General features: G+C 48.2%; 1 protein-coding gene across 1 annotated transcript; it reads left to right on the top strand.

Annotated features, from left to right (window-relative positions):
* Positions 1 to 1,744: 1,744 nt before the first annotated feature.
* LOC137839546 (ankyrin repeat and IBR domain-containing protein 1-like) lies at positions 1,745 to 11,202 on the top strand. Its single transcript, XM_068649065.1, has 15 exons — positions 1,745 to 1,932; positions 2,633 to 2,804; positions 2,888 to 3,019; positions 3,099 to 3,293; positions 3,563 to 3,680; positions 3,772 to 3,992; positions 8,928 to 9,016; positions 9,094 to 9,238; positions 9,813 to 9,973; positions 10,053 to 10,141; positions 10,226 to 10,356; positions 10,435 to 10,569; positions 10,636 to 10,722; positions 10,839 to 10,905; positions 11,054 to 11,202. Exons 1-15 carry the CDS (start codon positions 1,745 to 1,747, stop codon positions 11,200 to 11,202), a joined length of 2,079 nt encoding a protein of 692 aa, XP_068505166.1.
* Positions 11,203 to 26,719: the final 15,517 nt, after the last annotated feature.

The following is a 26,719-nucleotide window of genomic DNA, read 5'->3' as shown; positions in this document are numbered from 1 at the left end:
GGGACGATGGCCTGCTGCAGGGAAACGTTAAAGATGTCCGTGAAGACACCCGACAGCTCCCCAGCGCAGTCCTTCAGCGCTCGACCCGGGATGTTGTCAGGGCCCGCCGCCTTACGGGTGTCAATAGCGGCAAGCGCCCTCCTCACAACGTCGGCAGAGAGACGCAGGGGCTGCTCGTGTGGGGGGGGAGTGGACTTCAGCGGGCAAGTGCTGTTCTGGGCGTCGAAGCGAGCAAAGAAGCGGTTCAGATCGTTCAGCAGACGGACGTCGCCCTCACAGCTCCTCGGCGCGGGCTTGTAGTCCGTGATGGTCTGAATGCCCCGCCAAAGGCTACGTGCGTCCTTGCTGTCCTTGAAGTGGGTGGAGACCTTGCACGAGAACGCCTTCTTCGCTTCTTTGATGCCTCGGGACAGGTCGGCCCTCGCTGTCCTCAAGCCAGCCTCATCCCCCGCTCTGAAAGCCTTGTCCCTGGCCCTCAACAGTCTGAGGACAGCCCCCGTCAGCCACGGCTTCCAGTTCGCGCGAGTGACGACGGATTTCGAGCAAGTCACATCATCGATGCACTTCGTGATGTAAGAGGTAACAGAGTCTGTATACTCCTCTATGTCCGTCCAATCGTTGTAGGTGGCTGCCTGCTTAAACAAGTCCCAGTCAGTGGTGTCGAAGCAGTCACGAAGTGCATCGGAGGCACCCTCAGGCCACACTCGAACCTGCCTCCGAACCGGCCTGGATGCCTTTACCAATTGTCTGTATGCGGGCAAAAGCAAAACGGTGAGATGGTCAGAAAGCCCCAGATGGGGGAGGGGGGTGGCTTTGAAAGCTCCCTTTTGCGCCGAGTAGACTAGGTCCAGGAAGCTGTCTCCACGTGTCGGAAAGGGAACATGCTGGTGAAGCCTCGGGAAAACAGACTTCAGGTTGGCATGATTGAAGTCTCCAGCGAAGATGGTGAAACCGTCAGGGTGCGCTGTTTGCTGTTCACTGACAGCCTGGTACAGTTCACCAAGCGCCGCGATCCTGTCTCCTTCGATGTTGGAAGGCGGGATGTATACCGCGACTAGCAGAATCGCGGTAAATTCCCTCGGCAGATAAAAAGGACGGCAGTTAATGATCACAAACTCCACAAGCGGCGAGCAATGCTTACATACCACCACAGAGTCCCGGCACCATTCTTCTCGGATGTAGACGCATATTCCACCTCCACGCGACTTTCCCCCTCGTACAATGGCACGGTCCGCCCGATAGCACGCTAGCCGCTCCAGATGCACTGCAGAGTCCGGAATGTTGTCACTCAACCAGGTCTCGGTGAACACGAGCACACAGCAGTTCCGCACCGTCCGATTCGTAGACCTCAGCAGGCGAACGTAATCCATTTTGTTGTCCAGCGATCGAACATTCGCCGGTAAGATAACACGCAAAGCTGATAGATTGATATATTCGTCTGCTGCCTCCATCTTTTTTTTTCGCCGCCTCCTTTCCTTCACCGGTTTCTCTCATCTGTCTTTCCATTTTCTTGATTGTCTAATCACACTGACTATGCTACGCCTCTTTTGCGCTGTCTCACTCTCCCTCGCTCACTCTTGTGCTCTCTCTCTTGCTCACTCTTGTGCTCTTTCTCTTTTTTCCCCTTCTCAGGGCAGGGCAGGACCGCCGAGCCATGTTGCAGTGACTTGTGAGCTGTTCCTGAGCAGGGGAAGCGGAGGGCAAAGAAGAACTTTGCCACTCATCCCGCCGGGGCGCCGGCGCCATGGGCAACGCGGCCACCAAGTTCCGGAAGGCGCTGGTAGGCGGTGACGAGGCGCTGGCCTGGCAGCTGTACGAGGGCAACCCGCAGTTCCGTGACGGCCTGGACCCCAACGCCTCATACGGCGAGCAGTACCAGCACAACACGCCGCTGCACTATGCGTGCCGTCACTCCATGACGCGGCTGCTCAGGTGAATGGGACTTTTTGCTCGCTAGCTCGCTTTGGTGGCTGAAGCCGGGCCACACGCTAATAACCAGTTCGGCGGGCCGCCCATATTTGACTGAATGAGAATTAGCAGTTTAACAAAGAGGCGTATCCTTTTCTCGCACTTTTTTTACTCTCACGCTGGCTTCCCTGCACGTTACATTCGGTCCACTTGCACAGTTTAAGGTAATGAGCTGACTTCATGAAAAATGGACAATGGATGAAATTTTTTTCAGCTCAGCTGTTAAAATTGTACAACAATTTCTTTGCCATATGTTTCATTTCTTCCCAAATACAAAATGTGTTTTAGTTCCTGTAGATTTAAGAAATAAAACAAAAAAATGTTTTCGTGTACATTTTAGTCAGAATCTGGCCACATTTTCCCCATGCAAGGTATATTTATATTTTATCTCACTTTAACAAAAGTTTAAAAAATATATATTGTTCACCACAGTACATGTTGGTTTCGGACAACCTAGTAACACACATCTTTTTTTTCCCTGAGGTTTAAAACCAAAAGTCTGTTTCATCTCGAGGATCTCTCTTTTCTCCTAGACAAATGGAAAGTCATAATTGGGAGCGCGTCGGGCCTCATGTCAATTATCTTGGAGATACAAAAGAAGAAGCATGGCCGCAACTCGTCGCGCTATGTGCCATCAATCTCCATCTGCTCCTTCCTTGCGCAGGTCCTTTTTATTCAGCAAGGAGGGCAACCCCAACAAGCGAAACGTGCGCAACGAGACGTGCCTCCACGTGCTGTGCCAGAGCCCACTCATCCTGCTGTTGCCCGAGGGGGCCCTGTCGCCACGCCTGGTCCGCCCTCAGCGGGACGAGCAGCGGCGGGCCGACTGCTTGCAGGTACGACCTGCAAAACGAAAAGCCATCGAGGGTAGGAGGTCATGTTACGTTTTGGACCGCGCTTTTTGGGGACTTTGCGCCAGATGATCCTGAGCTGGACGGGGGCTCGGCTTGAGGGAGGCCAGTATGAGAAGGCCAACGTCAACGCCACTGACAACCGCCGCAGCACATGCCTCCACTACGCCGCCGCGTCGGGCATGAAGAGCTGCGTGGAGGTGATTCCTTTGCGTTGTCCACTTGTCTGTAAGCATGGTGTAGAGCGGCGTGATGTTTCATTTTGCCCGCGTCCTCCAGTTGCTCATCCGGAGCGAGGCTGACCTGTTCATCGAGGATGACGACAAGCTGACTCCGTGCGACCACGCCGAGCGCCACCACCACACCGAGCTGGCTCTCAGCCTGGAGTCGCAGATGGTCTTCTCCTCGTCGCCGCTAGCGACGCGCTCGGACGCAGACGCGCGCGGCCAAGTCAAGCTGCTGCAGCACAAAGAGGTGAGCGGGCTGGTGAAGGTTTGTTGCTTTAAATTTATTGTCATGCATTAGTTTTGAGATTTTCTAACATATTTATAGTAAAATCTCTAAATCACTACAAATATTATAACTTCTTTTTTGTGTTAAATTTATTGTACTTCAGTTATGTATTTTTTCTTTAATTGATTTAGTTTATGATCCAGAAACACTATTAAGGGTCTTTTGGAGGATGAGTAAGTAGAAATTTAACAATAGCCACATTTAATTTCGTGTGACAAAATGTCTTGTAGCCGTACGAGGGCCTGAAGCTGCAAGACCTTCGTCGGTTGAAGGACATGCTGATCGTGGAGACGGCCGACATGTTGCAAGCACCCCTCTTCACTGCAGAGGCCTTGCTGAGAGCGCACGGTACGCTCCGCCCCTCTTGCAAATCTCTCTTTTTTTTTTATTTATTTAATTTTTTATGGTTTTTCTGACCGCACTCAACTATTGTCTCCAGACTGGGACAGAGAGAAGCTGCTGGAGGCGTGGATGTCAGATGCCGAGGGCTGCTGCCAGCGCTCGGGCGTGGCCATGCCTACGCCGCCGCCTAGCGGCTGCAACGCCTGGGACACGCTGCCCTCGCCTCGCACTCCCCGTACGCCGCGCTCGCCCGTCACGCTCACCTTCACCTCCCCCACCGACAGCTGCCTCACGCCTGCCGACGAGGGCATGGCCACGGTGAGACCCAAAACGAAAACTGAGTAAATACAGTAATCCCTCGTTTATCGTGGATAATTGGTTCCAAAAAACACCCGCAATAAATGAAATCCATGAATTACGGTCACCAACAAGAAGGACTGGGCTGGCTAACGAGTTAGCGGAAAGATGCTAACACGCGAAAACGGACTTCTAAAGGAATGTAAACGAACATTTGGAGCAATACTCCATTCAGGGATGAGAATCTTACACGGATCCACGGATTTCCGTGTTTTTTTCCGTCGGGAGTATCATTTTCGTGAATTGTGTAGATCCGTTGAGAAAAAAAAACATTTATATGGGGGGGTAGCGGCTGGCAGCAGTATTGCAACAACAGCCGCTTTATTTTCAAAAGTCAAAGTCTGCTTTATTGTCAATTCCTTCACATGTCAAGACACACACAGAGATCGAAATTACGTTTTTCGGTAGCATTTTGGCGCTACTTTCGTCACATCATTTGCCTACTCATTTGCCTAATTCGCAAAAGTTTTACCCAGCATGGCGAACGTTTTAGAGAAAAAAGACGAAGATCCATCCATCCATCCATCCATCTTCTTCCGCTTATCCGGGGTCGGGTCGCGGGGGCAGCAGCTTTAGGAGGGACTCCCAGACTTTCCTCTCCCCAGCCACTTCATCCAGCTCATCCCGGGGGATCCCAAGGCGTTCCCAGGCCAGCTGAGAGACATAGTCTCTCCAGCGCGTCCTGGGTCGTCCCCGGGGTCTCCTACCGGTGGGACATGCCCGGAACACCTCCCCAGGGAGGCGTCCAGGAGGTATCCTGATAAGATGCCCGAGCCACCTCATCTGGCTCCTCTCAACGTGGAGAAGTAGCGACTCTACTCCGAGTCTCTCCCGGATGACCGAGCTTCTCACCCTATCTCTAAGGGAGAGCCCGGACATCCTGCGGAGAAAACTCATTTCGGCCGCTTGTATCCGAGATCTCGTTCTTTCGGTCACGACCCATAGCTCGTGACCATAGGTGAGGGTAGGAGCGTAAATCGACCGGTAAATTGAGAGCTTTGCCTTTTGGCTCAGCTCTCTCTTCACCACAACGGACCGGTACAGGGTCCGCATTACTGCCGACGCTGCACCGATCCGCCTGTCGATCTCACGCTCCATCCTCCCCTCACTCGTGAACAAGACTCCAAGATACTTGAACTCCTCCACTTGGGGCAGGATCTCATCCCCGATCCGGAGAGGGCATTCCACCCTTTTCCGATCGAGGACCATGGACTCGGATTTGGAGGTGCTGACCCTCATCCCGACCGCTTCACACTCGGCTGCGAACCGTTCCAGCGAGAGCTGGAGATCACGGCCTGAAGAAGCCAACAGCACCACGTCATCTGCAAAAAGCAGAGACGCGATGCTGAGGTCCCCAAACCGGACCCCCTCAATGCCTCGGCTGCGCCTAGAAATTCTGTCCATAAAAATTATGAACAGAATCGGTGACAAAGGGCAGCCTTGGCGTAGTCCAACCCTCACTGGGAACGAATCCGACTTACTGCCGGAAATGCGGACCAGACTCTGGCATCGGTGATACAGGGACCGAACCGCCCTTATCAGTTGGCTCGGCACCCCGTACTCCCGAAGCACCCTCCACAGAACCTCCCGAGGGACACGGTCGAACGCCTTCTCCAAGTCCACAAAACACATGTGGACTGGTTGGGCGAACTCCCATGCACCCTGGAGGATCCTGCCGAGGGTGTAGAGCTGGTCCACTGTTCCACGGCCAGGACGAAAGCCACACTGCTCCTCCTGAATCCGAGGTTCGACCTCCCGACGGACCCTCCTCTCCAGCACCCCTGAATAGACCTTACCAGGGAGGCTGAGGAGTGTGATTCCCCTGTAATTGGAACACACCCTCCGGTCCCCCTTCTTAAAGAGGGGAACCACCACCCCAGTCTGCCAATCCAGAGGCACTGTCCCCGATGTCCACGCAACGTTGTAGAGGCGTGTCAGCCATGACAGCCCCACAACATCCAGAGCCTTTAAGAACTCTGGGCGGATCTCATCCACCCCCGGGGCCTTGCCACCGAGGAGTTTTTTAACTACCTCAGTGACTTCGACCCCAGAGATTGGAGAATCCGCCTCAGTCTCCAGGCCCTGCTTCCTCAATGGAAGGCGTGTAGGTGGAATTGAGGAGGTCTTCGAAGTATTCTCCCCACCGACTCACGACGTCCCGAGTCGAGGTCAGCAGCACGCCATCCCCACTGTAAACAGTGTTGACGTTGCACTGCTTCCCCCTCCTGAGACGCCGGATGGTGGACCAGAATTTCCTCGAAGCCGTCCGAAAGTCATTCTCCATGGCCTCACCGAACTCCTCCCACGCCCGGGTTTTTGCCTCAGCAACCGCCGAAGCCGCGTTCCGCTTGGCCATCCGGTACCTGTCAGCTGCCTCCGGAGTCCCGCAGGCCAAAACGGCCCGATAGGACTCCTTCTTCAGCTTGACGGCATCCCTTACCGCCGGTGTCCACCAGCGGGTTCGGGGATTGCCGCCACGACAGGCACCAACGACCTTACGGCCACAGCTCCGGTCGGCCGCCTCAACAATGGAGGCACGGAACATGGTCCACTCAGACTCAATGTCCCCCGCCTCCCCCGGGACGTGGGAAAAGCTCTGCCGGAGGTGGGAGTTGAAGCTCTTCCTGACAGGAGATTCTGCCAGACGTTCCCAGCAGACCCTCACAGAGCGTTTGGGTCTGCCAGGTCGGACCGGCATCTTCCCCCACCATCGGAGCCAACCCACCACCAGGTGGTGATCAGTTGACAGCTCCGCCCCTCTCTTCACCCGAGTGTCCAAAACATGCGGCCGCAAATCCGATGACACGACTACAAAGTCGATCATCGAACTGCGGCCTAGGGTGTCCTGGTGCCAAGTGCACACATGGACACCCTTATGTTTGAACATGGTGTTCATTATTGAAAATCCGTGTCGAGCACAGAAGTCCAACAATAGAACACCGCTCGGGTTCAGATCAGGGGGGCCGTTCCTCCCAATCACGCCCTTCCAGGTCTCACTGTCATTGCCCACATGAGCATTGAAGTCACCCAGTAGAACGATAGAGTCCCCAGAAGGAGCGCTCTCCAGCACTTCCTCCAGGGACCCCAAGAAAGGTGGGTACTCTGAGCTGCTGTTTGGTGCATAGACACAAACAACAGTCAGGACCCGTCCCCCCACCCGAAGGCGGAGGGAGGCTACCCTCTCGTTCACCGGGGTGAACCCCAATGTACAGGCGCCCAGCCGGGGGGCAATAAGTATACCCACACCTGCTCAACGCCTCTCACCGTGGGCAACTCCAGAGTGGAAGAGAGTCCAGCCCCTCTCGAGAGGGCTTGTACCGGAACCCAAACTATGTGTGGAGGCTAGTCCGACTATATCTAGTCGGAATCTTTCTGCCTCGCACACCAGCTCGGGCTCCTTTCCAGCCAGAGAGGTGACATTCCATGTCCCAAGAGCCAGCTTCTGCAGCCGGGGATCAGACCGCCAAGGTCCCCGCCTTTGGCTGCCGCCCAGCTCACATTGCACCCGACCCCTTCGGCCCCTCCCACAGGTGGTGAGCCCATGGGAAGGGGGACCCACGTTTCCATTTCGGGCTATGCCCGGCCGGGCCCCATGGGCGAAGGCCCGGCCACCAGACGCTCGCCTTCGAGCCCCGCCTCCAGGCCTGGCTCCAGAGGGAGGCCCCGGTGACCCGTGTCCGGGCGAGGGAAAACTAAGTCCATTTATATCACTCATCATAAGGGGCTTGGGTGAGCCGTGCTTTGTCTGACCCCTCACCTAGGACCCGTTTGCCATGGGTGACCCTACCAGGGGCATGAAGCCCCCGACAACATGGCTCCTAGGATCATAGGGGCACGCAAACCCCTCCACCACGATAAGGTGACGACTCGCGGAGGGGAGACGAAGATCGTGCCAGGAAAATAGACAAGTCGAACGAGATCAGGAACTGCTTTAGATGGGCATGGCTCGAGAGCAGCGTCATCTTACAACTCGGAACACAGTCCGTAACCACCTGCCCGACGGAACATATCCGTAAATTAGATGTCCCGGGGATGGTTTTGTGCATTCTTTGTCAAGATGTGATAAGCTATGGAGGTCGCGGCGCTTCGAACATTAAGGAGCACATCAAAACAAAAAAAAACACAAAGGTACGTTTTTACTTTTACAAGCATGTGGGTAACATGTTATATGTAAGCTAATGTTAGGCTATTGTCATGATATCGTTAAAGAATAAATCTTCATAGATAGATAGATAGATAGATAGATCGATAGATAGATAGATAGATAGATAGATAGATAGATAGATAGATAGATAGATAGATAGATAGATAGATAGATAGATAGATAGATAGATAGATAGATAGATAGATAGATAGATAGATGTTGCAAAAAATTAACAATTTTCATCAAAAGGAAAAACTCCAGGATTGATTGTGCCATTTTGATGTATTATATTCACCTTGGTAGCCCACCAAGCAGGAATATTTTTTTAACAAAACTGTTGAAATTGAGTGATGAAATTAATGATTTGGGGGTTTCTATACTGCCAAAATCCAGGAGTTTCCAGGGAGCTTTGCCCCCTGAGCCCCCTCTGGGGCGTTGCCCCCTGCGGCCCCCAATGGGGACCTGTGGGTCCTGTGGCCCCCAATAGGGTCCTGTGGCCCTTTGGGGCCTGCGGCCCCTGGCCCACTGCGGCCCCTACTTCTCAGTGTTTTTTTTTCATTTGCCGTTCTCATCCCTGTACATTATCCTAAAGGTTAGACACGTTTCCTCAATTTTATTTTGACTTTTAAATGTTTTTTTAATTTTGAAAAAAAATCCGCGATCTGGTCAAGCCGCGATAAACAAAACGCGAAGTAGTGAGGGATCACTGCACCTCAAAATTCAGGAAAATAGCTAACAACATATTTCTACAGTGTGGCATCTGCCTGTGCTCCATCTCCGTCTTTGAAGATCCTGTGGACATGTCCTGCGGCCACGAGTTTTGCCGGGCCTGTTGGGAGGGGTACGTGTAAACCCTGCAATGGCTTCTGTGCAGCCCACGTCGACGCCATTTAACATTGCCCCATCCTTCTGTCGCAGGTTCCTGAACGTGAAGATCCAGGAGGGCGACGCCCACAACATCTTCTGCCCCGCCTACGAATGCTACCAGCTGGTGCCTGTCCACGTAATCGAGAGCGTGGTCTCCCGAGAGATGGACCAGCGCTACCTGGAGTTTGACATCAAGGTGCCACCGCCACGAACAGCTACAACGGTTGAATTAGTATTTGTTAGAGTGGTGCTCACTCTAACTTATTTTTGCAAGAACCACACGGGAGACAGTATGCCCTTTTTAAGCACTTGCAAGTGGAGAGTCATTCGTCGCTGTGCGTACAGCGATGATCGAATGAGGTCTGACTCAGGCCTCTTGCAAGAGCATTATTGAGAGAAACAGGGTGGGGGTGAGAGTGGAGGTGAGAGTGGACAGGATGGGGTTGAAGCCCCTGGCCTCTGGTCAAAGCATAGCAGGGTTTTTTTACGACGTTGTGTAAACAGAACAACTTTGATTGCTTCCTCTGCAACTGGTCAATCAGTTCAAAAGATCTTAGCATTTTGTTCTACTACTTTTGCTAAGACAGGACAAGCTAGGTTAATTATTACAGGTTACATTCCAACATAAGCATAGGATCAAACTAATCTATCAACCCTAACAGTATTTTAATTAGTATTTATCATTTATTAAAATTAATATGCTAGTAGGACAAAATTATTATACAGTTTGTTTTCTCTTTTCCATTCTCAACCTTCTTCCTGGACTGCAGGCCTTTGTAGAGAACAATCCGGCCATCCGCTGGTGTCCGGCGGCGCGCTGTGAGAGGGCCGTGCGACTTACTCGGCCCGGCCCGGGCGAGAGCGACCCGCACGGCTTCCCGCTGCTGCCCTCCCCGGCCGTCGACTGCGGCAAGGGCCACCTCTTCTGCTGGTAAACTCCCGATTCCAGCACCGGATCTGATGTCAAGACAAGACACTGCAGAATCAGCTATTTCTTCCGCGCTCCCCAGGGAGTGCCTCGGCGAGGCCCACGAGCCATGCGACTGCCACATGTGGAGGAACTGGCTCCAGAAAGTCACCGAGATGAAGCCCGAGGAGCGTAAGTGTCGCCAAAGATGGATGGTGTGGCGGCGTGCCGCTTTGAGATCCCTCAAATGTTCGCGTATACGCGTCCTGCCGCCAGTGGCAGGTGTGAGCGAGGCTTACGAGGATGCTGCCAACTGCCTGTGGCTGCTGTCCAACTCCAAGCCCTGCGCCAACTGCAAGTCCCCCATACAGAAGAACGAGGGCTGCAACCACATGCAGTGTGCCAAGGTGAGATTGTGCCAAGGAACGCGACGCACACATGCACATGCTTTGTTTTTTTTTAACGCTGTGATGACACTCTCCCAGTGCAAGTATGACTTCTGCTGGATCTGCCTGGAGGAGTGGAAGAAGCACAGCTCATCGACGGGAGGCTACTACCGCTGCACGCGCTACGAAGTGATCCAGCAGCTGGAGGAGCAGTCCAAAGAGATGACAGTCGAGGTTGGCAAACACTCACGTGCCAACCTTTGTCTTGTAATATTATGACGTCTTCAAAAATGTTGATAGGCGGAGAAGAAGCACAAAAGCTTCCAGGAGCTGGACCGCTTCATGCACTACTACACTCGATTCAAGAACCACGAGCACAGTTACAAGGTGACCATCACATGTGCACGCGCGCATGCACACACATACACACTCACACACACACTTCACAAAATCATGTCGTATCTGTGGACCCTTCAAAATCATTTTCCCCTCATGTTTGCTAGCTGGAGCAGAAACTGCTGAAGACAGCCAAGGAGAAGATGGAGCAGCTGAGCAGAGCTTTCATTAGTCGTGAGTCGCTTTCACTCCCAACAAAAAGTTGTTGTGGGACTGCTTTACTCCGCCCAGCCCAGAGTGTTGTCAATCTCTTCTGAGAAATGTGTGTTGCCCACCGGGCCAATATTAAGGCGCGTCCTCTCAAATTGTGTGTCTGCACAAGGTGAGGGTGCCCCGCCAGACACGCGCTTCATCGAGGATGGCGTCAGTGAGCTGCTGAAGACGCGGCGCGTGCTCAAGTGCTCGTACCCGTACGGCTTCTTCCTGCAGCAGGGAAGCACCTCATCATGCCCGTTTGCGCTGCAACTCTAAAGTGTGAACCCCCCCCCCACCCCATACACACACACACACACACACACACACACACGTCTTTAGCGCGACTGCATGAAAACTTGAGGTGGGAGTGACAGAGGAGGGCGAAAAAGACACTCCCAATGTCAAACAGGTACATACACAAAGGGCGCGACTGCTTAGAGGAATGCGCCAGAGGCATCTCGCCACACCTTCCCCCCCCCCCCCCCCCCCCCCCCATTCCTCGGCCCTCCCTCCTGCCATCTTGCCTCGGCTGAGTCACCCGCTCAACCAGTATATGTGCAAGTACGGGCTGGAAGTCCAAATCCCGACTGCACACGCCTCCAAATGCAAGCATACTTGAAAAGTGGCTGGCTGGGGTGGCCGTTCCTTTACTACTTAACTGCAGCTGGGACAGCCGTCTATTTGGGAGTTACCCACACACGGTGTACCTTTATTTACGATTCAAGTCCAGAGTACTGCAGGATATCGTTTTTCACCTGCTGAACTTCCTCATCTGCGTTCCCCACCCCTCTGCGAGCTTTCCCAGCATGCCTTTCTCATGCTGTAATGTCACACCTGAGTATAAGGTGACTCTGCACAGCCACGGGTCATCTTGACACCATTCTAGCGCCAAGCTCCATTTGGTCCCCTTTAACGAGCCTGCAGTCTGCGCGACGCGCGGGGGCGGATGCCGGGCCACATTTTGTGCCAATTAACACCATATGGGAAACGCGAGCTGCCAAATAACAGAGACCCTCTCAACGATAAGATCTCAACTAACCTAACCCCCCCCCCCCCCCCAGGCGTGTTAAAGGACAGGCGAATGGTGCGAGGCCAAGCCCACGGCCCTAAAGAAGATTAATAAGGTTAAGAAAAAACAAGCAAAAGGAAAGACACCTGAGGTTAGTGATGGAAAATCATCAAATGGGAAGTGCATTTTCCCCATTTATTACATTCTCACAGTGCAGGGAGAAGCAGCCGTGTTATACTGCTCCCTATTGTGCATAACTGGCATCCAAAAATTGTGAAAATGTTTTGGGTTACTGAAATCAAGCCTATCGTGTAAATAATACGATAAAGGAAAACACGTATTTGCAAATGTGAACGCTTCTAAAATGTGTTGAATTGTTTGCAGTAGTGCTTGTCATATTTTAGTAACACTCTGGAGCAAATAATTTAACTTATTCATCCGATTTTACTTGCACTTGTTATTATGAACCTATTAATCACTGTGAGCTCTCATGTGATTATATAGCTATGCAATTATATGAAAATGTACAGATTATATGTTTTTAGTAATGCAGCCATAAGCCAGTGCCTTTCCTGTGCCGGTCCCAAGCCCGGGTAAATGCAGAGGGTCGCGTCAGCAAGGGCTTCCGGCGTAGAAATTTGCCAAAATTTCTCATGCCGCGAACCCAGTCTGTTATTTCCAAACCATGGAAACAGATGGTTCGCTGTGGTGACCCCTGAGGGGAAAAGACGAAAGGAAAAGGAGATCTACATATTTTTAGTAGTTTCTATTATTTTACTGGTTCTTTTATCACAAACAAATTATGTAGGTTTCATTACCTGACATGTTTCGGCTATCACTTCCGCGAAACATGTCAGGTATCAGGTAATGAAACCTAAATAATTTGTTTGTGATAAAAGAATCAGTAAAATAATTGACAATTGAAAACAAGATGAACATAGTACAACAATTTAGTAGCGTCTATTTTGCTTTGTTTTACTTTGCTGTCTGCTACCACATTGGCATTGAAAATGAGAAGCTGCTCTCAATCACCGTTACTTGGCGGAGTTATTTTTTTTTTATTATTATTTATTTTAATCTTCGAATAGGTGCCGAACCGCCAGTATGTGGAGGTCTAATCTAGACAGCGGGCCGAAGGCGATTTAAGTGAACTTGATCGATCTGCATCGAGGGAGTACACAATTCTTTGTGTGTGATATCTAGATATTATATTAAGTAAAAAAAAAATAATGTTGGCAGCTAATTTTTGGTCATCCTTTTTCACAATCTTACATTTTAATGAAATGTTTTTGCATTCAAATCGATGGACACCTGTAGCTGATAAACCAATGACAATTCGCCTACGGCAGACCCGGGCAAAATACGGCCCGCGGGCCATATCCGGCCCTTTGTGCGTCTCTGTCCGGCCCGCAATCGTAAATTACATTTGATTGCATCTTAATAAATTTAAAAAATCAGTGTCGTACATGCAATACAACTGTGCTGCTTTTATTTTGAAAGGCGTCGCACTTCCGTGTAGCGTGCGTGCATGTGAGCTGTGCGTGTAGGTGAACAGCGCGAAGTAATGCTGCCCTCAAAATGTGTGCTGACGCGAAGAAAAGAAAAGTTGACAAGAAGCGCCGTGTTTTCAACAAGACATGGACTGCCAAGTATTTCTTTACAGAACTGAAAGGTAAAGCCGTGTGTCTGGTTTGTGGCACACAGGTCGCTGTGTTTAAAGAATATATTGTGAGTCGCCACTACACGACCAAGCATGAGGAAAATACAGAAATCTGTCTAATAAAGAGCCTGATGCATTGCTAGCAAAACTGCAAGCCCAACAAGGACTTTTTATCAAACTTCACACCCACAGAGATGCAGCGGTCAGGACAAGTTTTGTCATTTCCTGCAAAATTTCCAGAAAACGTAAGCCGTTTACTGACGGAGAGTTTATTAAGGAGTGCTTATTGGACTCTGTTGCACTTATATGCCCGGAGAAAAAGAGCGCATTTGAGAATGTGTCACTCTCCCAACGTACCGTAACAAGGCGGGTTGAGGTCACATTGATATGTTTCTATAAATGTGTTGTAATTCACAGTTTGAGGAAAAGTTGAAGTTAAGAATAAATTGTACTGATTAATGATTTTTTTATTTGACCTATACACCACAATTTCACATAGCCTAATATAAATATAAACAGAATAATTGTATTCTTCTAATTACCAGTGCCAGCCATTTAAAATATAGTGCATATTACAATGGAATAAAGTTGAGCAGGTTTAAGTTATTGTTGGTGTGGCCCTCTGACATAACTCAGGTTTTTCATGTGGCCCCTTGTAAAAATTAATTGCCCACCCCTGGCCTACGGGGATTAAGGACACCCCCCCCCCCCCCCCCCCAAATGTAAATAAGACGGAACTGCATACTGTCATTGGAAGACAGTAAATACAATTCTAATAAAACTTTCAAGACTATGATCCAACTTGTGTAGTGTTTTTATTAAATTCTACTGAGATAGTTAGCTTGCTTGCAATTAACCTACCGTAATTTGCGGTGTATAAGCCGCGACTTTTTTCCAAAATGTTTAACCCTGCGGTGGCTTATATAATATTTTTTTCGTGATTTTGGTGATGACTTGATCACTTTTACTCTTAACACTATTATATACAGTAAAAGCTACAAAACAAACTGACAAATAACTCGTTTTCAAATCAGACAAGTAAAAACCGGTCAAATATTTAAAAACAAAGATATTATTAAAAGTGAAGACAATTTGCAATTCCAGTAATGACACACGAATTTGATGCACAATTTGTCTTCGCGGGCCACATAGAATGATGTGGCGGGCCGTATCTGGCCCCCGGGCCTTGAGTTTGACACCTGTGCTCTAAACCCTTTCTCTTACTCTGCCATGTGACTCAGAGATTACACAAAGCAGTGGCGCTGTTTGGACCATCTGCATTGTATTAAAACCCAATCAATCAGCATTTAAATTCAAATTTTCTGACATTTTGCTCACCAAAAACAAGTTGTAATGAATGTGAACTTTTAATGTATTTTATTCAGAAGGTTACTTTGAACCCTGAGGCTTAAATGGCGGCGCGGCGTACTTATGGATTTTTCCGGCCTCCAGGGGGGCGCTCTAACAGGAAGCAAGAGCGAGACAGGCGAAGAAGAAATAATGCGCCGAAGAAGACGTGCTAGTTTGTGTTTACAACATTTCGCGCATCACGTAGAACGCGATCAAGGCGGACATTACTGAAAGGAAGCTTTTATACACGAACCGTCATTATGGGGGACAAAAGAAATGCATATGATGCCGCTTTTAAGCTAAAGGCAGTCGATGTTGATGACATTGTGTTGCGGCACCCTTTTCTTTATTTCGTGGTCCCGTCTACTCTGGAGCGACACGTGTCGCTCGCTAGTTTAATGTAATTTAGCGCTTCGTGCATGAATAAGATTAGCATGAACAGGAAAATGCTAGAAGAAATGGATGAAAACGACGACGAAAGAGATACTGAGAAAGTGTGTGGCGAAGGATATCTAACGCTATTCCAATCAGAAATTGAGGAGGAAGACTTCGATGGTTTCACTGCACAGGAGGAAGATGAAGACGATGAAGCTCTTTTTTTTTACGTTTACTTTAACCAGCCCTGTTAGTGCTGTGCTACCGCCGCGCCTCAGTGACTTTTACCGGTATGTTTTATTTAATCAAACCCTATTAGTGCTGTGTTACTTTCGTGTTGCTGCGGTATTACTGCCGCGTCACAGGCAGTGTTTGGAAAGAAATGTTAAGGTATGTTATTAAAACTTTAAAAAAGCTTTCTGTGTCCAGAATTTCTTTGTTAATAACTCGCGTGCACACTTCCGTGTTGCTGCGGTACTACTGCTGCGTAGCAGTAGTACCGCAGCAACACGGAAGTGTGCATGCGAGTTTAGAACGTTTAGAAAGACATGTTAAAGTATGTTATTAAAACTTTTTCCGTGTACTGTCTTTCGTTGTAAAAAAACGTGTGTGCACGTGCGGCTTATGTAAGAATTTTTTTTAAAAATTCCCGAATTTTAGCTGGTGCGGCTTATACACCGGAAATTACGGTAGATGGCTAACGTTAACGTGATATGAACGGTAGTGCTTGTGACGTTACTAGGTGGCATATTTATTTAGGTATTTACAGTGAGAACGATGGAGTGCTGCATGCATGTGTGCAAATCCTGTAAAGAGCCCACTAAAATAATTCCTTTTTCACGGATAAACTGGGAGAAATGTATTACTTGTTCTTTGCAGTGGGCTAATTTGGACGGCCCAGAGAGTGCAATAGCACAATTTGCAATTAAAACATTCAATTTAAAAGTTAACAGCCCGATTCCGGATGCTCAAGCTAATGCAGGTTACCACAGGGAATGCTACGTGCAATTCGCAAATGTACGGAATATAGAGCCTGCCCGCAAGAGGAAGAAAAAAATGACAGTGACAGCAAAAGGTTCGTACCAAATGCACTTTATTTCAAAAATTTGACACATGATTACTGTATTTTATTTTACTGGACTGGGCGTAAAATTTGCCCTGGTTTTTCTTTTCAGGAGAAAGCTATCAATATGGGTGTGAGAGATGTGTATTAGTCTTGTAACATGGACACAGCATCTTAATCCTGTAACATGGGCACAGCATGTATGAGTCATGGTCATATCTAGCCTGGAATAGACAGGAATCAACAGAATGTTGATTTTGTGATGTGTAACTACAGTGCAGGGGTGTCCAGCTCAATCTTTGATCTTGCAAGATTACGAACCCCTCAGGCTATTTTAGATTAGATTAGGCCTAGAAGATATCTGTAGTGTTGTCCAAGGATGAGCATCTGGGGAAACAGACAAACAATACATTTTGGAGCATTGCTACTACAATACAAAGTTAGTCATCACATTATCTCTATCTACCCCCCCCCCCCAAACACCATTTTTTTCCCCTTTCAAATGTAGAAGACGCAGAGGCACACGTAACTGAGCATGATACAGGACTACCAAAGAGTAGACTCCTCCGCTCAGCAACGACCACTACCACCAACAAAAAAAATCCCATCTCCTTCCAGTCTTATGCATAATATGCAGACGAGATAAATACTGGAAGAAGGTCAAAGATGAGAGGCTCACATCTTGTGAAACATTGACAGCTAGTAGGCTGTGTGATGCAGCAGAGGCCCGCAAAGATGAGAACCTGCTCATCCACATACGTGGGGTAGATCTGGTTGCTGCAGAAGCAAAGTACCATTTTAGATGCTACAGAGACTACACACGTTTTCTGCACAAGAGAAATGACCAAGACAAGAGCACAGGGTACACACTGTATCAAAAAGGATACAAGCACTTTTGTGAAACGGTGGTGGAGGAGAGGTTTTTAAAGGAACGGAAGTTGCTTAAGCTCTCAAAGTTAACAGCCCTGTTTAGGAAATCTGTACTTGACACCGAAGGCATTGACATTTCCTCTTAAAAATCTGCTTCCTTGAAAGTGAGACTCCAAACCGCCTATCCTCTTCTCAAATTCCAGAAGCTGTCAAAACATGACTTTGTCTTTGTTGAGGATTTGACACCGTATGATGTAGTCCACTATAAAATACAAATAAAAGGATAAAAGGAGACTTCTTTGAGATTGACTGGATGTCACTTCCTCCAGCCCCAGTCGGAATCCTGAAACTTGTGTACTGCTCCTGCAAAACAACACAATGTATGAACGGGAGATGCATGTGCAAATCAAACGACCTACCTTGTACAGACATACGTGTGTGTGTTTGGAATGTCCGAACATTGTTAATAATAAATGGTAATGTTATTGTGTTACAAATATAAATGTTCTCTACCACTATGATCCTCCTCTCTTTGGTCTTGTTTAATGGTATTCCACTACCCACAACATGCTAGCGTAACACCCAACAAGAATGTGAAACAACTATTATTAGCATTGGGTTAGGGTTGTTTGACTAACGTTTATGTTAGATTACTATCTGAGAAAGACTGTAAGGCAAAACCAGGAGTTATTGCAGCTACTATCTGTAACGAAAATTAGTGATGTGTGATCTCTGAAGCCAAAATGGACTCCATATAAACTGCTGATGACTCCTAACATCCGATCACATTTTAGGGCTTTTCACACTGCACGTTCTTAGCCCCGGGGCTATCCTTAGCCATTTTCAATATGAATTTATATTAAATAAGAACTTACCAAGTGGGATCAAAGTCCATTGTTGTCAATCGAGCGGAGGCAATATTTACTTCCTTGTTCCTGAGTTGGAGGAATGCCATTGGGAGACACCTTATGAGTTTTGATTGGTTCTGCAACAAGGACCCCTTTGCAGCAGTGCCTGTTGCGTTTCGAAATTAAACATTGATTTTCATAAAACGATGACCGAAAAACAGCTACCAACAATCAGAAATGTGTTAATAAAAATCAATGTAGGTCATATTAAAATATCACATCCTCCCTTTAACCAGATCAATCATTTCACAAAAGAAAGCCTCTAGCGAGCTTCGGCCCGCCACCTATACAAGTATTTACAGTAACTGAGCGTAACCAATAAGACAACGCCACCCGCGCATGCGCCCTTGCTCTCTTCCTCGCAGCAACAACAGTGAAGCGGACAGCAGTAGCATCAGCAACCGTAACCCACTCCGGTCAACCGCCAGTCTCGCCTATCTGTCAGCAACCACCTCACCGTCGTCGCCACCCTAACACCGCCCAGCCCCGCCCGCCCGCCGGCCGGCTGCCTCCCAGTGGCTGCGAGAGCATGCTCGAGCGGAGGAGCTGTGAATGACGGCGAGTTATGAGCCAGCAATAGCTTTCAGTTCTACTACTGCGGAGCAAGTGAATAGGGCGCCAAGGGTGAGTTGAAAACGGCTGTGATTTCATGTCGAAGGGCTAGCGCAACACGTTAGCATCCGGAAGCTAACCAGCAGATAGCAGCTCCGGTCCCTTTTTCGGGCTTAGGAGAGCGCACGGCCGGCTGGCTTGTTGAATAAAAGCGCGTGGCCGAGTGGAAACAGACGCCCCGGGAGACGTGCATAATTGTCGGGCTTTTATTACCCACTTTACCACCATCACGACTAACCCAATTTTTTTTAGCATACGTTGCTAAACTGTTGTTGCTAACCCTATGGCTAAACGAACTTTTTAACAACACAACACGCCAACGAGACGTTAGCTATTTGTCTTTCATGTTGTGATGCATCAAAGCAAGCAAATATTTGTTGCTTGTCAAGCCATGTGGTCGGTGTGCAACATTCGTTGTTGATGAAAGGAGCACTTGGCATGAGGCTCGGAGCTGATTGACACCTTTAGAGAAGCGTTGTTGTCGTGGTTGTGCGACTGCACTGCATTAGAACGAGTGGTTCCAATAAAACAAAGAATTCCAAAAGACATTACTAATAAATATCAGTCAAAACTGCAGTGTGACGTATTCATTACCTAATAAGAAAAGCCTCCAACAGTGTTTCCCAACTCTTATTGACATATTTTCATTTACATAGTAAAAAAAACAATAACTCAGGAATCTGCTTACAGTGACTTCTGATCTCAGTTTATTCTTTAATTGACTATCTAGACCAGGGGTGTCCAAACTCTTTGCAAGGAGGACCAGATTTGATAAAGTGAAAGGCCCCGGGGGCCAATAGTTTTTTCAGGACATTTTTTAACTACAAAAATTTCATGCAAATACACACTGTTTTAAAACAAATTTCATTGTCCCAATTGTCTTTTTTTTTTTAATGACAAAATAACCAAATATAAGCCACTCAGACAGATGTGCACAACTCTAAAAACACAAATTCTGCCTTTCATTCATATTTGAAGAGTCAGATAACATTGAACAAACTGTATGAAATATCTTAAATTTACATGAGTTTAAAATTATTTTTGCCTCATGAACATTTTAAACGGGAGTTATAAGTAATCCAAAGTTGTCTGTTATTATTAAAACTTAAAACAAGTGAATTTTGCTCTTGTCAGTTACTCTTTTGACTCACAGCCCTGCGTGAAGAATTGCTGTTGAGATGCCACTTCCGCTTGAAGCTGCTTCACTTTATCAGTGTGGTCACTCCCTGTTAGCTTGTCGTATAGGTTAGCATGTTTAGTCTGATAGTGTCTCTAGGTTGAAATCCTTAAACAAGACAAATTTTTTACAAATTACAAATGAACACAATTGCCTTGAGTTTCAGTGAAGAAGTATCATAATTCCCATTTCTCTTGAAAGCGACGGCCCTCAATGTCAACTTTCCTCGTTTTCTTTGCAGTGCCATCCCAGAAATGTGCAGAGATGGGTGGTGCTGCCACCCTTTGGTAATAGGAGGAATTACAGTTTCAAGTTTCATGATTTTATTATTCAGTTTGACAGTGCAGGCGGGCCATAAATAATATGTTATAAGACCGAAGCTGTGAGCCGTATGAAATCTGACCGGGGGCCGGATTTGGCCCGCGGGCCGGACTTTGGACATGCCTGATCTAGACCTCTTGACGCATCCCAAGCTATTTTGCAACAAGTGGATACAGGTTAATTGTTTCTGCTGCCCTCTAGTGGAAGAGGGCTTCATTTTTTTGCCTGTCACTAAACATTGTTGACAAAGATGATCTTCGTAAGGTACAGTCAAGTGCAAATCAGTCGTGTCAGGTGCCTGATCTTGTTCAACTTGCGGCGTGTTTGGGCAATGATAAATACAGGGTCCGGCATAATGATCTAACATTTGTAGGTTTAATAAAATGCAAATAAATTAAAGAAACATAAAAGTTTTTTTTATTTTCAATATAATGCCGTTTTGTTTCGTTTCGTTTTTGAGTTATGTTATTTTGTTTCCTTTCAGTTGCTAACATGAATTGGACCGGTGAGCATCGCGCTTTCATTGTGGAAACGATTATCAAGAACGAACCTGTGACTGCAACACAACAAGTGTTCCGTTCCGTTTGCACTTCAGACTTGGTAGACATAATCCCATACTGGCTTGAAACACGATCTTGTTATGGGTTACCAACTTCAGAGCCAGTGGATCAGCATTGAAACAAAAATCAACCCACCGACCTCGCTGCGCCACAACTCCAGAAAATGTGGCAGCGGTAAGACCAAAATAACATTATTCGAAAATGAAATGGAACGGAACAAAACAAAATGGCATTGTACAGGACTGTCTCAGAAAATTAGAATATTGTGATAAAGTTCTTTATTTTATGTAATGCAATTAAAAAAACATGTCATTACAAATCAACTGAAATATTGCAAGCCTTTTATTATTTTAATATTGCTGATTATGTCATACAGCTTAAGAAAACTAAAATATCCTATCTCAAAATATTATAATATTTCCTCAGACCAAGTTAAAAAAAAGATTTATAACAGCAAAATAAAATCAAACATTTGAAAATGTCCATTAATGCACTCAGTACTTGGTTGGGAATCCTTTTGCACGGATTACTGCATCAATGCGGCGTGGCATGGAGGCAATCAGCCTGTGGCATTGCTGAGGTGTTATGGATGCCCAGGATGCTTCAATAGCGGCCTTTAGCTCATTTGCATTGTTGGGTCTGGTGTCTTTCAGCTTCTTCTTAGACTTAGACTTAGACTTAGACTCAACTTTATTAATCCCTCAGAATACCTCACAAATTCTCTATGGGGTTCAGGTCAGGGGAATTGACAGGCCAATCGAGGACAGTAATGCCATGGTCAGTACGCCATTTACTGGTGGTTTTGGCACTGTGGGCAGGTGCCAGATCATGCTGGAAAATGAAATCATGATCTCCATAGAGCTTTTCAGCTTTTCTGCTCTAAAATCTCTTGGTACACATCTGCATTTACTCTGAACTTGATGAAACACAGTGGACCAACACCAGCAGCTGACATGGCTCCCCAAACCATCGCTGACTGTGGGAACTTCACACTGGATTTCAAGCAACTTGGATTTTGCTCCTCTCCAGCCTTTCTCCAGACTCTGGCGCCTTGACTTCCAAATGAAATACAAAACTTGCTTTCGTCTGAAAAGAGGACTTTGGACCACTCTGCAACTGTCCAGTGCTTCTTTTCCATAGCCCTATTCAGACGTTTCTTCCGTTGTCTCGAGTTCAGAAGTGGCTTGACCATGGGAATACGGTTATTGTACCCCATTTCCCGGACACGTCTGTGAACAGTGGCTTTTGATACCTGGACTCCAGCTTCAGTCCACTGTCTTTGAAGCTCCCCCAAATTCTGGAAGCAACTCTTCTTCACAATGCTGTTAAGGCTGCGGTCATCTCTCTTGGTTGTGCAGCGTTACCTGCCACATGTGCTTTGAAACTGCCCTCTGTGAACAGCTTGCTCTTTGAGAAATTTCTTTTTGTGTCTTACCCTCCTGACGGAGGGTGTCAATAATGGTCCTCTGGACAGCAGTCAGATCAGCAGTCTTCCCTATACTTGTGATTTAGGGTGTTTTCACACTTGGTCCCTTTCAGCCCTCGAAGCGAACGCAGATCGATGACTCAGCATTTTTTGCGCAGATGTGAACGCGCCAACCGTACTCAGACCCCTTTAAAACGAACCGTACTGAGACCACCTCAGGAGGTGGTCTCAGTACGGTTCGCTAAAAAGTCAACGGTACGGTTCACCTAATCTGTGCATTGTGAACACAAAGCGCACTGGGTTCACTTCGCCTTTTTGCACTGTATTGTAACCTCCTTGGCTTGCCGTAGATTGGTAACGTGACTGCAGGCACAAAAACAAAATTGTAGAGAACAGAGAATCCAAAGTATAGCAGCAGCAAGTCATGGTCGTGACCGTGGTGTATGACATATTTGTTTTTTTAATTGCATTACAGAAAATAAATAACTTTATCACAATATTCAAATTTTCCGAGACAGTCCTGTATGTACCTACTTTTTGAAAATAAAAATAAAAACTTGTTTGTTTCTTTCATGTATTTGCATTTTATTAAACCTACAAATGTGTCCGATAATTTTGCCAGACCCTGTATAAAGGTCGATGGTGTATCTGTTATCAGGTGTGGTTGTCATTTAAAACATTGCTAAGCAAATATTTGGCTGTCAGTGAAAACACAGCGCCGTGACACTTCCTTATCTTGATTTGAGTGTCGATTATTAGAAGAGGCGCTACCTTGCCAGATTAAGGTTACCAAATCAGGTTAACACTTCTTGTTGCGTGCCCGCATGAATAGCGTCGCACAAGAATTTCAGCGCTGCTTCCAGCATGTCCAGACTTACTACCCCGGTTTAGCATGTACACGTGCACACACAGAAGAGTGAAGCGGACTAGAAGTTAAGTGGACGTGCTGGACTTTTCACTGCACCCACAAAAAAAAAAGACAATTTCCAAACATGTAGGGAAAGTTCTGTATGTGTCCCGTCTGGCGCTTGATGAAATGGAGAGGGGGAGGAGGCCTCGAGAGAAAAAAAAATGCAGGGCGGGTACACTTTGGCCGCTCGCTGCTTTATTCAAGCTGACCTTAAAAAAAAAGAGGCTCTTATTGAGAGGCCAGACAGATGGGTTTAGACCCAACACTGTAATGATGGCCTCTGCGCACACACAGTGGCGGAGAGGTGGGCACAGACGCGGGAAATGAAGCGAGAGGCGATCTTTAAAGATGGTGATTATGCTTCAGGCGAGTGACGAGAAGACCTTTTTTTTTTTTTTTTTAACTGCATCACGGAGCTGTTATTAAGCACATTTGTTTCTTTGTCACCAAAGGCACAGTAGCTGGGCGAGAAAGCAAATTTACATTTCATTTAGAAAGTAAAAGATTTTTTAAAATGGACTTGCCTTGAAAGGAAACTAGCAATGTAAAAGGGAGTGTCACTCATTTTCTAATCTCAAAAATAATCTTAAAGTAATACAAAACATGTCGATTGAATATAAACAGCTTATTTTATCAAAATGTATACATTCTTGGAACAAAAATGTGCTGGCAACACCTGTTGCAGGCACTCAACTCTTCCGTCTCGATGAAGAATCTAACACACACAGACACACAGATGCAAATCCAGTTGCGGTATAGAGCGTGTGGTGTCTTTCATCAATGCTGGGAGAAGAATGCATGGCGGGTGTATGATTTACTTCCCCCTCTCTTGCATACCCCGCTTTATAATTATCTGTCGTATTTTTTTCTTTCTCCTGCTACTTACCCAACCCTACCTTAGCTCGCCCCACGCAGTCTTTCAAAGTCAAAGTCAAAGTCAGCTATATTGTCAATTTCCCCACATGCCAAAGACACACAAAGAAACCGAAATTTCGTTCCCCCCTATCCCACGGTGACAAGACATGGCTCACAACAGACAAACAAGTAAACAAGTATAACAAAAGTGTGCTGAATAAATAATGAATAAATAACACAACAATGAATAAATAAATAAGGGGAGCAGAAAAAAAAAGGAGCAAGTGCGCGTACAGCAGACATTCCCGAAAATAGCGCAACAGTGCCGCACGCTACGCAGAAGGGGGTAGCGAGTTCAGGGCCCTAACAGCCTGGAGAAAGAAGCTGTTGGCGAGTCTGGTGGTGCGGGAGCGCAGGCTCCTGTACCTCTTCCCAGAGGGCAGAAGGTCAAACAAAGAGTGAGCCGGGTGACTCACATCTCTGGCAATCGAGGTTGCCTTGCGGGTGAGATGGGAGGTGTAAATGTCTTTCAGGGAGGGGAGCGAAGCACCAATAATCTTACCAGCCGTATTCACTATGCGCTGCAGTGCCTTCAAGTTCTGTTCAGTGCAGTTACCACCCCACACAGCGATGCAACTGGTGAGGACGCTCTCAATGGTCCCACGGTAGAATGTAGACAGGACTGCCTGAGGAGCACATGCGCGCCTGAGCTTCCGCAGGAAGTACAGGTGGCGCTGAGCTTTCTTTGCCAGTGACGAGGTGTTTGCGGACCAGGAGAGGTCCTCACTGATGTGCACCCCCAGGAACTTGGTGCAGCTCACCCTCTCCACCACAGCACCGTCAATGATCAGCGGCAGGTGTGTTGTGTGACCCTTCCGGAAGTCAACAATGATTTCCTTGGTCTTCTTGACGTTCAGCAGGAGGTTGTTGTCCCTGCACCACGTGGTCAGAAGGTCAACTTCCGACCTGTACCGAGTCTCGTCGCCATTCGTGATGAGACCCACCAGAGTCGTGTCGTCAGCAAACTTCACTATGCGGTTGTCGCTGTAGGTCGCAGTGCAGTCATGCGTCAGCAGGGTGAAGAGCAGTGGACTGAGCACGCAGCCCTGGGGGGCCCCTGTGCTCAGCGTGATGCTAGCGGAGATTTTGTCGCCAACACGCACCACCTGAGGCCTCTGACAGAGGAAGTCCAGTATCCAGTTGCAGAGGGAGGTACTGAGGCCCAGCTCGTCGAGTTTGCGGATGAGTCGCTGCGGCACAATGGTGTTGAAGGCAGAGCTGAAGTCCACAAACAGCAACCTCACATATGAGTCCTTTCTCTCCAGGTGGGTGAGGGCCGAGTGGAGGGCAGAGCAGATGGCATCCTCAGAGGACCGCTTGGCACGGTACGCAAACTGGAAAAGGTCAATGGTGGGGGGGAGAACGGACTTGATGTGCTCCATGACCAGCCGCTCAAAGCGCTTCATGATGATGGGCGTCAGTGCCACAGGGCGGTAGTCATTGAAGCAGGACGGTGCAGGTTTCTTCGGCACAGGAACGATGGTGGCAGCCTTGAAACACGAGGGGACGATGGCCTGCTGCAGGGAAACGTTAAAGATGTCCGTGAAGACACCCGACAGCTCCCCAGCGCAGTCCTTCAGCGCTCGACCCGGGATGTTGTCAGGGCCCGCCGCCTTACGGGTGTCAATAGCGGCAAGCGCCCTCCTCACAACGTCGGCAGAGAGACGCAGGGGCTGCTCGTGTGGGGGGGGAGTGGACTTCAGCGGGCAAGTGCTGTTCTGGGCGTCGAAGCGAGCAAAGAAGCGGTTCAGATCGTTCAGCAGACGGACGTCGCCCTCACAGCTCCTCGGCGCGGGCTTGTAGTCCGTGATGGTCTGAATGCCCCGCCAAAGGCTACGTGCGTCCTTGCTGTCCTTGAAGTGGGTGGAGACCTTGCACGAGAACGCCTTCTTCGCTTCTTTGATGCCTCGGGACAGGTCGGCCCTCGCTGTCCTCAAGCCAGCCTCATCCCCCGCTCTGAAAGCCTTGTCCCTGGCCCTCAACAGTCTGAGGACAGCCCCCGTCAGCCACGGCTTCCAGTTCGCGCGAGTGACGACGGATTTCGAGCAAGTCACATCATCGATGCACTTCGTGATGTAAGAGGTAACAGAGTCTGTATACTCCTCTATGTCCGTCCAATCGTTGTAGGTGGCTGCCTGCTTAAACAAGTCCCAGTCAGTGGTGTCGAAGCAGTCACGAAGTGCATCGGAGGCACCCTCAGGCCACACTCGAACCTGCCTCCGAACCGGCCTGGATGCCTTTACCAATTGTCTGTATGCGGGCAAAAGCAAAACGGTGAGATGGTCAGAAAGCCCCAGATGGGGGAGGGGGGTGGCTTTGAAAGCTCCCTTTTGCGCCGAGTAGACTAGGTCCAGGAAGCTGTCTCCACGTGTCGGAAAGGGAACATGCTGGTGAAGCCTCGGGAAAACAGACTTCAGGTTGGCATGATTGAAGTCTCCAGCGAAGATGGTGAAACCGTCAGGGTGCGCTGTTTGCTGTTCACTGACAGCCTGGTACAGTTCACCAAGCGCCGCGATCCTGTCTCCTTCGATGTTGGAAGGCGGGATGTATACCGCGACTAGCAGAATCGCGGTAAATTCCCTCGGCAGATAAAAAGGACGGCAGTTAATGATCACAAACTCCACAAGCGGCGAGCAA

Source organism: Syngnathus scovelli, chromosome 19 (genome assembly GCF_024217435.2).
Source record: "Syngnathus scovelli strain Florida chromosome 19, RoL_Ssco_1.2, whole genome shotgun sequence".
Classification (NCBI taxonomy): domain Eukaryota; kingdom Metazoa; phylum Chordata; class Actinopteri; order Syngnathiformes; family Syngnathidae; genus Syngnathus; species Syngnathus scovelli.
Note: the sequence above shows the minus strand (reverse complement) of the source record. Positions and strands in the feature narration are given on the sequence as shown.

Bases quoted from the DNA above. Each gene is read 5' to 3' on its own strand.
- LOC137839546 (XM_068649065.1), top strand. From the start codon at position 1,745: ATGGGCAACGCGGCCACCAAGTTCCGGAAGGCGCTGGTAGGCGGTGAC. The intron at 3,993-8,927 runs GTGAGACCCAAA...ATATTTCTACAG, and splicing joins CCGACGAGGGCATGGCCACG to TGTGGCATCTGCCTGTGCTC. The intron at 9,239-9,812 runs GTGCCACCGCCA...CCTGGACTGCAG, and splicing joins ACCTGGAGTTTGACATCAAG to GCCTTTGTAGAGAACAATCC.